This window comes from Oryctolagus cuniculus, chromosome 13 (genome assembly GCF_964237555.1).
Source record: "Oryctolagus cuniculus chromosome 13, mOryCun1.1, whole genome shotgun sequence".
NCBI classification, from domain to species: Eukaryota; Metazoa; Chordata; class Mammalia; order Lagomorpha; family Leporidae; genus Oryctolagus; species Oryctolagus cuniculus.
Window position 1 is genome coordinate 40,512,780 of NC_091444.1, and position 16,365 is coordinate 40,529,144.

The 16,365-nt window shown below is 55.1% G+C and overlaps 1 protein-coding gene and 1 long non-coding RNA gene across 2 annotated transcripts in view; both read left to right on the forward strand.

Annotated features, from left to right (window-relative positions):
* The first annotated feature begins 320 nt into the window (after positions 1 to 320).
* On the forward strand, positions 321 to 7,966 carry LOC108178194 (uncharacterized). The gene is made up of 3 exons (XR_011381794.1): positions 321 to 500; positions 937 to 1,273; positions 7,565 to 7,966. It is a non-coding gene; the product is annotated as an uncharacterized lncRNA (long non-coding RNA).
* Positions 7,967 to 11,942: 3,976 nt separating this feature from the next.
* Positions 11,943 to 16,365, forward strand: part of LOC100350928 (inositol-trisphosphate 3-kinase B) — a 99,702-nt gene continuing 95,279 nt past the window's right edge. The window contains exons 1-2 of the mRNA XM_008268340.4: positions 11,943 to 12,193; positions 13,599 to 15,731. Coding sequence (XP_008266562.4) covers positions 13,809 to 15,731 — 1,923 coding nt within the window. The 5' untranslated portion in view covers positions 11,943 to 12,193; positions 13,599 to 13,808. The remainder of the gene's footprint in view (positions 12,194 to 13,598; positions 15,732 to 16,365) is intronic.

Consider the following 16,365-nt stretch of genomic DNA (forward strand, 5'->3'; position numbering starts at 1 on the left):
AGGACTGTGCCTGTCGGGTGGGCACAAGTTTGTCTTCTGAAGTTTCATTCCTCTTCAGCCACTTAGCTGAGACTTCGGCGGAAGGGTGACCATCAATTGTCACAAAAATAAAAGTTTAATCACGAAAAACATGAAGCACTAACTGTGGCCAAATTAATCCAGATTTTTACTGTAGATAATTTTGTTGTTAAGTCTTACAAAGTGCTGGGCATGAGGTTAAATGCGTTATCTCTGAGTTCTATTCTCCTATCAGGTTGTTCAAATTGAAATCATATTAATAATTAACCTCATCCCTTCCTTTCAATGCATTTTGACCGTGGACTCTGCTGGGAAGGCAGTTTCTGCCTCCAGAGTCTAATGCATTCCAGGCTGAAGACTGCACCCCCACCCCCACCCCGTCACAGGGTCGGGGAGGGGGGTGAAACCAGCCTTAGTGGATCCGAGCAGCGAAATAGAATGGAGTGAAAAGAAGCTATCAGAGTGCACCACACTTACTAAGGGTAAGTTCCATGAAGCCTTTATTTGAATGTATTGTTGTGTTTATACACCATGTTTATCTCACACCTGTCTCTGTAGACCCCTGATGGTAGGCCTAAGGATACACGGAATAATGATGTAAAATGGGTCTCTTACCGTCAGCCAATTTAAAAAGGTTGAAAGCTATGAAAGACCTCAAAAAGTTCATGGAAAACGGAGTGAAAAGTATATTTTGGTGCAAAAACCTTTTGATATCCCTGTGTAGTTATTTCACAATATATTGTCTTCAAAGGTTCTTGTGCGAAGAATTTCAAAATCTGTTTGCCCTGAGATCAACATGTCTTTTATTTTCGTTTTCCATGCAGTTTTTGAAGTGAATTTTTGAAGTAACCTCATATTTGTCTATGGGAGTGGCAGAGGGGGAATTTTCTTTAAAAATTTCCCGTTGTCGTTACACAGGCTTCTAGTCATAAGGAGTTTACACGCAACTCTATGTTTGCACGCATTTCAGTAGCTTTGGAAGAGAGGAGTTTGTCAGCACTGGAAGGCGCTTGAGAATTCTTTTCCTTTAAAGGTGGGATAATGACTTGGTGAAGCTTGTGTTCCAGTCGTAAAACTACTTGGAGATTCAAACCGAAATCTCAGAGAAGTGAATGGCCTTGCCCAGAGTTACAGAGGCGTGAAGGTTAACAGCTGGGCCAAGACCAGAGACCAAATCTCTGCCCTTCTACACCACCCAACACTCGGATACTGCTCTCTGCGACCATCTTAACCTGTGTCCATCATTCAGCCCATGGTAACAACTCAGATACTTCTCATGCAAACAGGCCGCTGGCTGGATGGGCGGGAAGATGGGATGGTTTGGGTCTTTTGAACTGTAGCACTCTTGGTTGCCTTTCAGCAGCTGGGGGAACATTTGGCTCTGAATGTATGAGAGGCTATAGCTTTATTAAAGAAAGCAATACCATTCATCAAACTAATGATCAATAACAATTCTTTAAGCAATACTGTAAGTACTTCATGGAATCAAGTTATTCTTTAAAGTCATCTTTAATTTCTCACCACAGGTGTTTGGAAACATGAATGGTTCATATTTAATGTTTACAGTACAAAGGAGGCATTAAGAACAACTTTTCTTTTTTGGCGATGAGAGACTCCAGTCATAAATCCATACATAGTTTATTCATAATATGCATTTTTCATGAATTTTTGAAGACCCCTCTTATGCATGGATTTCAATATTTTTTGCACCAAAAAAACTTCTCTCTTAATGCCATTTTCCACAAGCTTTCTGACACATGCTCGTGAATAGCTGGGTTCGTGCACCTGTGTGCGGGAGAGGTTAGGAGAGAGGAATCCTTCACCACCTGGTGACCCCTTCGCATGCATCCAGCTCCACCTCTCAGCAGCGCCTCCACCTTCCCTCTGGGTCCCGCTTCTGCTCATCTTCAAAACCCACAGAGGCCCCCTAAACACTCTGGCTGCCTGCACCCTGCCCTTCCCCCATCCACTCTCCTCTCCCCCACCCCTCCCTGGCAGCCAATGGGCCTTCCAGCAGCTCCCATGCACTCCCCAGGCAAAACCCACAGTGTCTCCCTGATCTTATTCTCTGCAACTCTCTCCTCCCTTGCCCTGTCCCTGCCACAACTGTGACTTGTTCCTTGGCTCAGCAATTCACTCTTGCTTTCTGTGGGGAAGGCCCCGCCCCAGTGGCTAGTGGACTGCCTCCCTCCTTTGCTCCCTGCGCATCCCTGCTCAGACACATGCCAGCATCCCTGACCATCGTGGGGAAACAGTACCTCAGCCTTCCCCACACCCCTCACCTGCTGTGTGGTTTGGTCCCCGTGTGCTCAGCACACTGGTTTGCTACCCTGTGTCACCCACTGAAGTGCGGTCTCTGAGGGCAGGGGTTGGGGCTGGTTTGCTCTCTGCTCTGTCCTCAGCATCTAGAAGATGGCCTGTGATGGAGCTGCTCACTCACCTTTCTCAAATTAATTTGTTTTCTTCCATTTTTCTATTTAATCACTTTTTAAATAAAGATTGATCTTTATTTATTTGAGAAGCAGAGTGACAAACAGAGAAGGAAATTTCAATCCACTGGTTCACTCCCTAAATGGCCACAATCACTGGGGCTTGGTCCAGGCCAAATCCGGAAGCTGGGAGCCAGGAACTCCATCTGTGTTGTCGCTCCCCGTCTTCGTGGAGGAACGACACAGGACCCTGCGCTGTTCTTTCGTCTGCTTGGCCCTCCCCGGGTTTGCTGCTGGTTCTTCCCGGGTTGGCTACCGTCCCTTCCACCTCCGTGGAAGGGCGTTCCCCCTGGCCACTTTCCCCACTTCCGCAGGGGAGCGGCACACCGCCGGCCGGCTCTCTCGGGGGCTGCACAGGTGTTCCTTCAGATAGATGTTCCCCTTAGATGTTCCTGGTGCATGTTGTCTCTCTCCTCCTTTATAGTCCTCTTCCACCAATCCCAACTCCGTTACCCACACGCCGAGTACGCTGCTCTCCTCCAATCAGGAGCAGGATCAGCTCCTGGAGGTCATCACTCAACTTGGCAAGAGGCAGCTGCGTAGAAGCTGTTTCCTCCTCTCCCAGCGCCATATTGTGGGAGAGCAGATGCATAGAATAAGTCTTAATTCCAGTAACTTAGTCTAGTCCGAGTTGCTCCCAGTTGCTCCCCACATGTGTCCCCACGTGGGGAGCAGAGGCCCAAGTTCTTGAGCCATCTTCCTCTGCAGGGAGCTATCTCAGAAGTGGAGCATCTGGGGCCTGAACCAGCACTCCACTATGGGATGCTGGCATTGCAGGTGGCAGCTTAACCTGCTGTGCCACAAAGCCGGCCGCCCAGGGAATCTTAGAATCTGGAATGGCCTTGGCAAGTTCTCCTCTACCTCTCGGCGCAGCATGTTGGGTTAGGAGCTCCTAGCCACGCTGAGTGGGTTTCCTGGTCCCCTGTGCTGGGTGTGCTGCCTGGCCACATGGATCCTGGCAGAGGAAGGCTGGAGCCAGAGAGGACCTGGGAGGGAACAGACCCATGTTAGTGCCCAGGCCAGCCGGCGGCAGAGGAAGCCCTGAGCCGGGGCCCTGGAGAGGGGCCAGCAGGCATTGAAAAGGGGATTACTGAATGCATGGGATCATGGAGGTCTCTCTTCGGGGACCTGGGTGTTGGGGGTGTCTGTGAGAATCCTGGTCTCCACCCTCTAAGGTGAAGTCCAGGGACCAGGCTCTGGCACAGCTTGCTTTGTGTGTGACTTTGAACAAAGCCTTCAGCTCTGGCTGCCTCTGCACTCCTGGCCCGAGTTGCTGGCTCAGTTCCCCTGGGACAGGGCCCATGTGGAATTCTTTGTATGCATTTAATCCCTCAAGAGCCCACAGGCTCAGCGGTGGTATCCCTGGGTTCCTTACCTGTGTCCATCATGGACTTTTTACCAAAGGACCCAAGGGTAATAAGAATAAAATGATGAAATGGAAATATTCAGGTATTTCACATTCTTTTTAAGACTTATTTATTTGAAAGAGTCACAGAGAGACAGAGATTTTCCACCCACTGATTTACCCCCCAGATGGCTGCAGCAGCAAGGGCTGGGCCATGCCAAAGCAGGCGCTCCATCTAGGTCTCCCACATGGGTGGCAGAGGCCCAAGTGCATGGACCATGTTCTGCTACTTTTCCCAGGCCATTAGCAAGAAGCTGGACTGGAAGTGGAGCAGCCAGGACTCGAACCAATGCCGATATGGGATGCTAGTTTCGCAGGCAGCAGCTTTCCCTGCTAACCACAATGCCTACCCCTCATATTCTTTTTGAAAATAAGAATTTATTCATTTATTTGAGAGAAACAGAGAGCTTCCATCTGCTGGTTCACTCTCCAAATGCTTGCAATAGCTGGGGCTGGGATGCGTTCAGAACTAGGAGCCTGGAACAAACTTTGAGCCCACCTGGTGGCAGGAACCCAATTACTTGAGCCCTCACTTCCACCTCCCAAGTCTGCATTGGCAGGAGACAGGAGTTAGGAGCCAGAGCCCAGGCACTCTGATGTGGGGTGTGGGTGTGGGTGTCTTGTGCACTAGGCTGAATGCCTGCCCTGTATCTGACACCTTACCCAGGACCACAGCAACAATCTGCTAACTGTGCCCCTCAAGAAAAAATTCTCTTCCTCTCCAGGTGGGTCCAGGTCTCCTCTTTGTCTCTCAGAGCCCCCAGGGAATGCTGCTGCCTCATTCTCCCCCTCCTCATTCTGGGACAGTTTAAGATCTGTTTCTCTTCTAGACACAGCCCTGGAAGGCACTGAAGAGTTCCTGCCTGTAGGAGTTCCTGGCCTGGGTGGGGGGTGCCCTCCCCTTAGAGGAGGAGGGGCCCTGTGACTCGTTTCTGAGCAGTAGAGTTTAGCAGAGTGGTGGTCCTCACTTCTGTTGGCTTGTGTCCTGCTTTACTACCTCACGTTAGATTTCATTATGCTATAGCTGACTGCGATTCCCGTCGCGTTCTCAGCTTGCACAAAAGTGGCCACGTTGAGACCCACATGGCAAAGAGCTTAGGGTGCCTCTGACCAAAGCCAGCAAGTACAGAATCCTGCAAACAACGAGAACCCGAATGTGGATTCCTCCCTAGCAGAGCCTCTGAGGAAGCCCCAGCCCCTGCTGACCCCCTGACTGCAGCCTGAGGCAGAGGACCCAGCTAAGCCCCACTGTATGTCTCAGATGATACATATGTGCACATGCATATGTGTAGCTTTAAGACAGTGATGTCCGTGCAGTGGGTAAGTCACACCCTCCCCTGTCGGGTGCATGCTCCTAAAAGGCAAGGATGGTGTTTTACTTATCTTTGAGGTCCTAGAGCCCGGCACAGGACCCCTATGGACGTTTGGGGTCACACTGAACTGGCCTCTGCCTCTTTCTCCTCCAACAGAACTTTCTAAAACTTTCTAAAATGCTAATTGTCACTCTCTGCTTCAAACTCCCCAATGGCATCCTATCGTTTTCAATAAAAATTGGCTAATTTAGCTTAACCATTAAGGAACCTCACAATGTGTCCTCCAGCTTCTATTCCAGTCTCTTCTCCACACCATCCAACCCCTCTCTCCCCACACTCCAGTTCTGCTGACTCATCACTCCTGCAGCCTGCCCCCCTGGTGGGGGCAGGGCTCTTGCACGTGAACTCCTACTCATCCTTTCCAGTCCACTGTCACATCACCTCCTCGCTTAGCCCAGGGCCAGCCCTGCTACTGTGCTCCTTGGTACTCTGAGCTATTTTCCCATGTACCACACTGGGTTTAAGCCCCACTCCTCTTCTAGTGTGTGTGTGTGTTCTCACCCCAGCCTCTGGCCTGGGAAACCTAGCCATCGTTGAACGAGTCCCTGAATGGTATTGATACTAATGCCCAGAGCTGAAGCGAGGTGCTCACAAGTTAAATAAGGCTGAACCAGCTGTGTCAGTGGCTCACCTGCATTGTGGACTGAGGGTGCCGTGCAGACAACAGAGACAGAGTCTCGTGCTGCTGTTGCTGTCTCCTCATCATAAGCAAAGGGAGAGAAAAGCCCTGGTCCTGCTGGAGAGAGCTGTGTGTGTGTGTGTGTGTGCTAGGACATTACCCGGGGGACATCTGCTGAGACTCCACCCTTAAAGACCCGGTATTGAAATTCTCTTATTTATTTATTTATTTGAAAGGCAGAGTTAGAGAGAGGCAGATGCAGAGAGAGGTCTTCCATCCACTGGCTCACTCCCCAGATGGCCACAATGGCTGGAGCTGTGACGATCTGGAGGCAGGGGCCAGGAGTTTCTTCCTGGGCGCAGGGGGTTCAAGGACTTGGGTCATCCTCTGCTGCTTTCCCAGGTGCATTAGTAGAAAGCTGGATCAGAAATGGAGCAGCTGGGACTTGATCCGGCACCCATATGGGATGCCGGCAAGGCAGGCGGCAGCTTTACCCACTATGCAACGGTGCCGGCTCCCCCCCTATGTGGAAATTGAACACTTCCTTCCCCTTGCTAAAATCTTACACGATGGAGCCAGATGGACTCAGGGGCCCTCTGTGGCTCTCCCGGGCTTCCTGGTTGGGACCCTTCAGACCCAAGGCCCCCTCTGTCAAAGAAGATGCTTTGTCAGTTGCGTGTAACTTCCTCATCCTGGGTGTTCTCCTCACCACTTATTTTTGTCCTATGTGCAGGGCCCATGAGTTCCACAGAAATCCAGCTGCCCAGGAAGGTTGCCGAGGCTGTGTCTCCTCCTTCGCCACTACAGATGTGAACCAAGGGCAGCCTTTTCAGTTACAAACAAGTGTGGGCTCATGGGAGGGGAATCCCAGGAGAAGGGCGGAGTGCAACACCTTACAGTCAGTATCTGAAATTGACAGCCAGCCTCTCCCTTTCAGTGAAAATGCAGTCTTGACACTGCATTTCAACAGGAGTGGTGAAGCTGGCTCAGCTCCCGTGTAGACACGAAAAGCCAGATCACATCTTTTCAATGCATTTCTGATCGGTTCATGGCGGTTTCCAGATGATGAAAACACCTGTGTTTACGAAACCCACTCTGACGATGGCTGTTCCACAGCTTTTGGGTCTCCCTGCCTGGGTCTGATTTGCAACAGTGCTGATTCAACCACCATCTCTGTTGTTCAGACGGCTGAAAAGCCGTTTTGAAACTTGGAGGATCACTGTTGCCATGCTCAAACATAGCTGGGTGTATACAGAGAAGTCTCTTACGCTTTGCTGCAGAAATACTCTGGTCAGCTTGCTTTGCCCTCTCCAGCACCGCCACCAAATGCCCCTCAGGTTGTGGAGAGGCAGAAAAGCCTGCGGTTGTCCTTACCTGAACTCAAGGTGTTGAGTGTTCAGATCGGGTCCCTTCTCTACCCCAGGCCCTGCAGGTGACACAGGAGTCAATTCTTAGGAGGAGTCAGAGGTAGCAGATGGCAGCAGAGCTGGGTAATGGGGGGGTGGGGCGTGTTTAGTGACTGAGAAATGAGTGAATACATGAGGAATAAGCTATTATAACATGGGGTGTGCCCAGGAAGACATCTAATCAGGACTCGGATAGGAGGGGTGTAGGGGTTGGGGAGTGGTAGAAATATAAGAATGAACTTACTCTTTGGCAGGTTAAAGCACCAGCCTTCAGCGCTGCCATTCCATATGGGCGCCTGTTTGAGTCCAAGCTGCTCCACTCTGATCCAGTGCTCTGCCATGGCCTGGGAAGCAGTAGAGGATGGCCCAAGTGCTTGGGCCCCTGCCCAGAAGAAGCTCCTGGCTCCTGGCTTCTGGCTTTGGATTGGCTCAGCTCTGGCCTTTGCAGCCATTTGGGGAGTTAACCCTGCAGATGGAAGATCCTCCCATGTCCCCACTCTGTCTCTTTCTTTCTCTGTAACTCTTTTTTAATTAAATAAAATAAATCTTTTTAAAAAACCTCCAAAACCCTAAATTGTATGATTTGCTATTTGTATTTTGTTCTTCCAGATTTTGTCCCCTACTAGTGGCAGAGGGTCCCGAGACTGAGCATGAATGTTTAAATAAATAAGCCTATTTTTTTAAGTAGTAGTGTTTGAAGATGACAAAATTAATCACAAATGAGCTTTCATGTGTAAGGCAGGGTATCAGGCTGCTGGGGTCGGGGGTGGGGGGGTGGTCCCTACAGAGGCCACAGCTGCTCTTCCCCCTCAGGGGTCTTCCAGAGAGAGTGAAGAGTGCACTAGCAGCAGGAAGCATAGGAGGGTGCTGAGTGGGCGGTGCTGGTGCAGGGCCCCATGGGAGGAGGAAGTGGGTGCAGGCTGGGCCATCAGAGAAGACCCGCAGGACAGGCGGCACAGCTGGAATGACTGTGGGAGAGAAGTTCTAGAGAGGACAGTGAGCCCAGATGGTGAGGAAGGCAGTGTGGCCAGAGAGGATCCAGAAGGTGTCATGAGCAATCCAGTGGGAGATGTGAGTTGGGTAAAATGGAAAAGCCCTGGAAGGGCAGCCCACATGTTCTCACGTTCTCCCATGGAGGGACAGGCAATAAATGGCTGAAGGAAGTAATGTGTCTTGGAGAAGGAAAGTCAGAGTAGAAGGAACTCACGTGTGTGTCTCTTGGCCCACCCAGAGGAGGGGAGGACTGGTTCCAGACCTCCAACCTGCCCTGGACCAAGGTGGGAAAGGGGAGTTAAGACAACAGGAAAAGGCATTCTGGGAACACAAGGTCAAGTTCCCCTTGACCCTCCCAGATGAACAGCTGGGGTTCTGGCTTCTCTGTGTCTCTCGGGTTTCCTTGGCCTGGGCTGTTCCCCTAGAGCTAAGGTAATGGGGGAAACCAAGGAGCCAGTCCCACGGTTAGCCAGAGAGCCTCCATGAAGCCAGGCCACTCTGGGAAAGCAGTCTGTAAGTCTTCCTGCTCCCACCTTCAGACTATGGAATTCACCCTTTTGGAAGTGTCTGCTTGGCTTCCCCACTGGAGGGGAGCCACAGAAGAAGTCATCTGCTTCTCCTCGTCAGGAGATTGCTAAAGGCCTAGTGAGTCGGACCCAACAATGGGCCTTCCTTATGGTCAGAGCACTTAGGGTTGCAAGGAGCAGAGCCGTGCTTGGCTAGCATGAGTGGAGGTAAGTTTGTTAGGGAAGCTCTGCAGAATCTGACCTAACCTCAGGGAGGACCCAGACCCCTGCCAGGCCTTACGGGAATGGGCTCTGGGAGGCCACCCATGCGTGAGGCTTCCTACTTTCTCACTCCATGCTTGCACGCAGTGCCATGGCTTCTCTTGACACCTCTGGTGCTCCCATCTCTGCTCACCTGGACGTCCTGTGCTCATTCCTGGCTTATTCCTCATTGCTCTCTCATGTGCCCCTGGGCCCCAAGCTTCATGATCTTTCTGCACAGGTCCTATAAGAAGCGTTTCTAGGTCCCACGAGTGGAATCCAGTGGACCACCTCATGTTTTCATTCCAAGTCGTTAGCCAGCCTGGGGATGAGCTCTCTTGGGATTATTGTCCTTCCTACTCTAAGCAGCTCTGGGCTCAGAATGGGCCTTTGGTACCTAGTGTTTCCATTCATGGAGCTGGGCAGGCTGAGTCTCTGAGAAGGGCATGTGGGCTGCCAACTGGCACCTCTCGTGTGGTTTTACGTCCCTGAATAAGGGCATGGCTGTCTACATAAGGCCGGACTTCAGAGTTTCTGAAGATAGAGAGAAGTGCCTGGCAGGACCAAACCCCTATGCTGTTGCTGGTGCTACCACCAAGGGAACAGAGCGGCAGCGGCCTGGGAAGAAAGGGCCTCTGGGAGCTGAAGATGCCTATTCCAGAAGCAGCTGTGTATTGAGTATCTGTGACGTGTAGTGCAGATTCTGGGCTAGCAACACACATCTGGGTCTTCCTTGGTATGAAATGCCAGGGGGTGAAAGCCTGCTTTTGGAAAAAAAGCATGTCTTTTAGAATGTAATACATGTACATTATTTAACAGATCTCAAACCTGGATTTCAGAGTTTCAGCTTTCCCCCAGTGCCCACTGCTCTTGGCGGCTCGGTTAGACTGGCAGGATGATCATGTGCTCCAACCCAGGGCAGGGTCCCTTCTGAGGGTCACACCTGCCAGCTGTCAGCTGCCTCCCGGCCAGGGGCTCTGCAAGCTGACGACACGCTCAGGCAGCCTGGGCTTCTCAGCTGTGTGGCTGGGCGGTGACAGCGAGGTTCCTCAGGAGCCGGGAGGCTAAGCGTCTGCGCTGAGTGTGGCAGGGTCCTCCCATTGCTTTCACTGGGATACCTGACTGGGGGTACCTGACAGCAGCCCACTGCAGGGAGTGGGTCTCCTAGGAACTGCCAGCTACTCCTCTCCCCACTAGGGAACCAACTTAGGGGCAAACATAGGCCTGGTTCTCAGTCTGAAGAATTACCCAGCTCCTGAGATAACACCTGAATAAACTCTGGGCCTTTTTTTTTTTTTTCTTAGCCCCATTGTGTGTGTTTTTTATGTGGGAGGGGAGGTTGGGTGGTGTGGGTAGGGGGGAATTAGGTTCAATCCTTCCATGATATGTGTGTGTGTGTGTGTTTAAAACATTTATTTAATTATTTGAAAGGCAGAGTTACAGAAGCAGAGGCAGAGACAGAGCGAGAGAGGTCTTCCATCTGCTGGTTCACTCCCCAGATGGCCACAATGGCTGAAGTTGCATCCATCCGAAGGCAGGAGCCAGGAGTTTCCTCTGGGTCTCCCATGGTGGTGCAGGGGCCCAAGGACCTGGGCCATCTTTTACTGCTTTCCCAGGCCATAGCAGAGAGCTGGATCGGAAGTGGAGCAGCCAGGACCAGAACTGGTGCCCACAGGGGATGCTGGTACTGCGGTGGCTTCACCCACTATGCCACAGGGCCGGCCCCATCCACGATGTGTTTTTAAAAATGTGAAGGGATACAAGTGTCTGATTCCCGGGAGTTGTTGGCTGGAAACTCTCTTGGTTTCAGACTGAAGCGAGTCTTCCCCCGACTGACTGAGCAGCAGGTTGCTTTGCTCACTGAAACAGTATTGTTACATAAACAAGCCGGAGACTGCTGGGCTGCAAGCAAAGCCAGCATTTCCATCTGACTTTTAGCCGATCAGGATGTCTGGACCAATCCAGGCTCTGCAGTTTCACATCTCCTGAGCTTGCAGCTGTTTTCCCTCTGTCCACTAAATGCTGTAAAGCTTTGGAGAACTGTGCAAAGCACTCTTGCAGGCTTCTCTGGGGCTGCATCCTCCCACCCAGTAATGCTGGCTGATGCGCCTTTCCCTGCTCTGCTGCTGCTGGTGACAACCACGGAGTATACAGGGGCCTGAGCTTGGGGGAGGGGTCTCAGAGGTTGCTCAGGCCTTCTTGGTTTCAGGACAGTCTTGTTTTTTCTTAAAATAACTCGAGAATTATGTGCAAAATATGCGAAGGTCACATTAGCTGACTGCGTCCATAGATAAATGTGCAGCACAAGGACTTGTTTACACATCAGCCACTGCACTGCCAAACCAGCGGCAGCCAGCAGCCCGCCAACGTAACAAAACCCTCCTGCAGAGATGCACTTGAAATCTGCAGCTTTGCAAGGATGGCGCCCACAGCACACCTTCCTTAAATTTGCATATTTGTGAAAAGAACACACACCGTAGAAAGAATTTTAGCCGGGTTTAAATGCTAAAATGGTCCCCTGGATTTGCTTTGTGGAAAACACATGCCCAAAACTTTATTGCAAATTAAAAAAAATATAGTTGCATAAAGCCAGACATCAGCAAGCCTCCATGGAAGGGTGGAAAATCAATCGTATATCTTTAACCCGCAGAAGTTAAAAAGACCTTTTTTTTTTTTTGTTAGCTAACAATGGAAACTTTTTTTTTAAGTGTTTCCCTCCCTCGGTCTTGCCAAGCAATAGAAAAAAAAAAAAAAGAAGAAAAGAAAAACTTGTTCCGCTGAGTTCAACCCCAGACAGGCTCACAACTTCCTTCCTGCCTTCCTCCCCCGAGCCCCCGCCTTTCTCCCTCCTCCCCCCCCCAACCAACTTTTTTTTTTTTAATCTTACATTGAACAAACACCGAAGTGGCCGGGAGCAGCCGCTGGCAGGGGTAGCGTCTCCCCGGCCGAGCCGGCCCCTCGCCGAGCAGCCTCCCCTCTTTCACAGTTCTTTTTACGGTCTTCCCAAGCGTGCTGGGGCTATCATTCCGGAGCATTTGTACCCTGAAAGCCGTCTCTTCCCTCTGAGGTCTGCGGCTGCGGGCATGTAGTCTGCACAGCACCCGGGAATCCGAGGAATTGCAGGTAAGTTGGCGGCTTTTTAATGGCTCTCGCCTCCGAGTCCGTTTTCCCCTTGCTCTCTGTTCGGAGCGGATCCGGGCATTCCGGGTTCCCAGCACACAAAGCCAGGCTGGGGAGACGGAGCAGGGGCGCCGGGGGCGCGGGAGCCACCAGAGAGTTTTCGGTGTCTCGTCGCGCCCGCCTTCCGGGCTGCTGGCTGGACGCAGTCTCCCAGGCGCGCTGCCGGCCGTCCCGGGCTCCAGCCGCTGGGCGGCTCGGCCGGCGCCGGGCGAGGCTGCTGGGGACGTGGAGGAGCCCTGCACCCCCGGCCGCGCCACGCCAGGGGCTTTGAGCGCCGTCCCCCACCCCGCCCCGGGAGGTCTGCGGAGCCCCAGGCTCTGCGCGCCCGGCTGCAGCCACGCTAGGCCGGGAGCTTCCCGGAGGGGCGCGGGTCCCGGAGCCCGCGGGGGCAGCCGCGGCCTGGGTAACAGGGCGCGCAGAGGCCGGGCTCACACGCTCACACGCCCTCACGCACGCGCGCACACACACACACATACACACATGCACACACACACACACACACACACACACGCAGTTCCCCGTGCCGCGGGGGGCGGCAGCAGGGGTCCCCGAGCCTTGGTTCCGGTACGAGGACCTTGCCGAGTCTCGGGCACGCGCATGCTAGCAAAACACTTGTTTAGGAACAGGCGACAACCCCAGTACTTGAAAAACGCTTGGGCCCGCGCGGCCCCATCGCCCGCCCAGGCCGTGGTAGGCCGAGAGACGGAGCCCCATGCCAGGGTCAGGAAGGTAAAACGAGAGCACTCAAACGCCCCCCCTGTCCCCCAATCCCGGCGCTCGTGGCGGCTCTGGGACGCAGGTCCCGCTCCAATTCCGACAGAGGCAGTCTCTCTCCGTTGCCCCGAGAGGATGGAGCAGGGCTGCCCCCGAAACCCCTCGATAGCCAGCGTTGGCTCAGACCGAGGAGACCAGAGATGGTGGCGCGGGGGCCTCACCCTGGGGAAGCTGGGAGACGCCGCCCCCGCACTCAGCACCTTTAGTGGCCGAGTGATTGTGCATCGTGCCTCGCCCATCTGCTTGGTTTCCGACCTGAATCTTATAACTGGGGCTTTGAAGGGATCTCGGAGCGCATCCCATCGTGGAGGTGATGTCCGATTTCAGAGGGTGGGGTGGGGGTGGGGCACCCCCAGAAAAATGCGCCCCGGCAGTCGCGCTGGCGGCGGGGACAGCCGTCCAGTGCCGGCACGTGTGCTCGCCTAGCCCCGCAAGCCCCACGGGTGAAGCGTCCACGGTCGCCCGGTCGGGGACGGAGTGGGCTCCCGGGCTCCGTGGGAGCTCCGCCGGCGGGATTCCCCCGCCTCCTGCCCCGCGCCGTCGGGCCTTGACTTGTCTTCTTGTGTCTCCACAGCGGCGCGTGTGTGTATGGAGCGCTGGGCGGGGGTTGCGCCCGCAGTCGCGCCCCCGGCCCGCCTCCCAGGCCATGCCGCCCTCTCGGCGCGCGGAGCCGCGGCCGCCGCGCCTCCAGGGCTGAGCCGCGAGCGGCGGGAGGAGGCGGCGCCGGCTGCGGAGCGGGAACGGGAGCCGCGGCGGCGGCGGGCAGCGCGGCGGACCCAGTACTATGGCTGTGTACTGCTATGCGCTCAATAGCCTGGTGATCATGAATAGCGCCAAGGAGGGCAAGAGCGGCGGCGGCGGCCCCCGGACCAGCGACAGTCAGACGCCCCCGCCCTCGGGGAGGGCCACGCTGAGCCCCGGCAGCGTTTTCAGCCCCGGGAGAGGCACCTCTTTCCTCTTCCCCCCAGCCGAGTCGCTGTCGCCCGAGGAGCCCCGGAGCCCCGGGGGCTGGCGGAGCGGCCGGCGCAGGCTGAACAGTAGCAGCGGCAGCGGCAGCAGCAGCGTGGGCAGCCCGAGCTGGGCGGGCCGCCCTCGAGTGGACGGGCAGCAGGTGGTGGCCGCCGGCGCCCTCTCCCCGCCGGAGCCCGAGGAGGCCAAGAGGAAGCTGCGGATCCTGCAGCGCGAGCTGCAGAATGTGCAGGTGAACCAGAAAGTGGGCATGTTCGAGGCGCACATCCAGGCGCAGAGCTCCGCCCTTCCAGCGCCCCGCAGCCCACGGCAGGGCAGGGCTCGCTCGCCCTCCCCCTGCCCCTTGCGAAGCAGCAGCCAGCCCCCAACAAGGGTCCTGGCTCAGTCCTCCCCGGGCGAGGAGCGCAGGACAAAGTCTTGGGGGGAGCAATGCCCAGAGACTTCCGAAGCCCACTCGCCGAGGAGAGGGGTGCCCAGCCGTTGCCCCTCGAAGGACACGGAAGGGGTGGCACCACTCCCTGGCCTGGACACCTCAGCAGGAGCAGTGGCCCTGCACCCAGCCACTTCGGTGAGAACGGAGAAGGGAGTCCCTGCCAGTCCCCCCGGTGGCTCACCCACAGCTACGGACATTGACAAGACGGGCTCTCCTTCGGGAACTCCGAGCTGCCAAGCTCCCTCCTTGGGGCTGGGCAGAGTGAGCTTCATGGTGGCCACAGACACCGCAACAGCTGCATCCACCTGGCCGCTGTGTCCCCACGCTCCCGCCCTCACTGAGCCATCTGAGAGGGCCTGCGAGCCTGGGGGAGCAGTCTCCCGGGAGACCCTGGCCTCCGAGATGCGGGGACAGTTTCTGGGCAGTGACGACACAGGCCCAGCCTCAGAGAGGGCCAGGGCTTGCGGCAAAGAACCCCCTGGGAAGGCGGGGATGGGAACTGTGCCCTGTGGCCTCCCTGGCTCCAGGGTGCCTGAAGCCGGCGAGAGACCAGAGGAGACGACTGTGAACGCGCAAAGCTCGGAGGCCCAGGGCTGGGCCAGGCCGCCTGGAGTCCTGGGCTCGGGAGGCCCCGGGGAGGCCCCAGGTGGGGTCCCGGTGATCCGGGGGCCACGGCAGCGCGCTGACCGAGCGGAAGAAGGGTCTGCACCGCTGGGCTTGCTTGGGGGCCGCTGCCCCGCGCAGCCAGTGGCCCAGGAGATGGAGGCGGGAATTCCTTCTGGCAGAATGCTGGAGCCTTTGCCGTCTTGGGAAGCAGCGACAGATCTGAATGAACCTCAGTGCCTTGCTGGGGACAGGGTGGGTGTGCAGCCTGGGCACGCCAGGGCTTGGCTGGGCACTGTGGAGGAGGCCGGGCTGGCCTGGACGTGCGGCACGCGGGCATCATTGCAGGGGACAACGAGGTGGGAAGGCCCGGGGCAGGACAGAGACGCACAGCCCGGGCCAGACCTGCTGTCCCAAGGGGGGAAGGACAGACCTCTGGCGAGAGAGACCTGCGGCCCCAGCAGCATTCCCGCGGTCATCATTACGGACGTGGGTGCCCAGGAGGACGGAGGCTTGGAGGAAGCCCAGGGAAGCCCCCGAGGCCACCTGCCGATGAGGAAACTCTCGTCTTCCTCGGCCTCCTCCACGGGCTTCTCCTCTTCCTATGACGACTCAGAGGAGGACATCTCCAGTGACCCTGAGCGCACCCTGGATCCCAACGCCGCCTTCCTGCACACCCTGGACCAGCAGAAACCCCGAGTGGTAAGTCTGGCCCCGAGATCTTTCTAGAACCCATGCTGATATCAGCAGGCCTTCGATGCTCCATTTGTTCTGTTTGTCTTGCTTTGTCCCGAGTCATGAAGACTGTAACCAGGGCTCTGGGCAGTCACGGCTCATACTTCCTTCCAGCTGTGTTTGCTGGGGGGAGGGTGGCATGGTGGTGGTGATGGGGTACGTAGAGGCACGGACCGTGCACTTCATAGTTTGGACAGCAAATCTGAGTCACTCCTACTGCTGTTTCCATGCTCATCCTAAAAAACAGGTTTTCACTCGAGTGCTTTCTCATCAGCACATCTTCTGGAAGATGGGATTCATGCGTGCCACCAGAAACTTGCTGGGTAATCCTCGAAGACAGCAAGAATGCTGAGTGTAGCTTTTGCCCGATCAGGCGAAACACTTAAGGCTGTGATTCATTGTGGCTGAGGGCATCTGACCAGGATGTCATCCAGTTAACTCAGCCTCTGCCGAGAGGAGAGCAGAACCTGGCCCGGGGCCCTGGAGCCCGTAGATGTGGTCACGCTGGTCTGTTGGGTGAGGAGCGGCTGAACCTCAGTGACTTGAGGCCTGGACATCGTAGTGTCAGTGTGGGCAGGGTAACTCAGGTGCGGTTTGATGT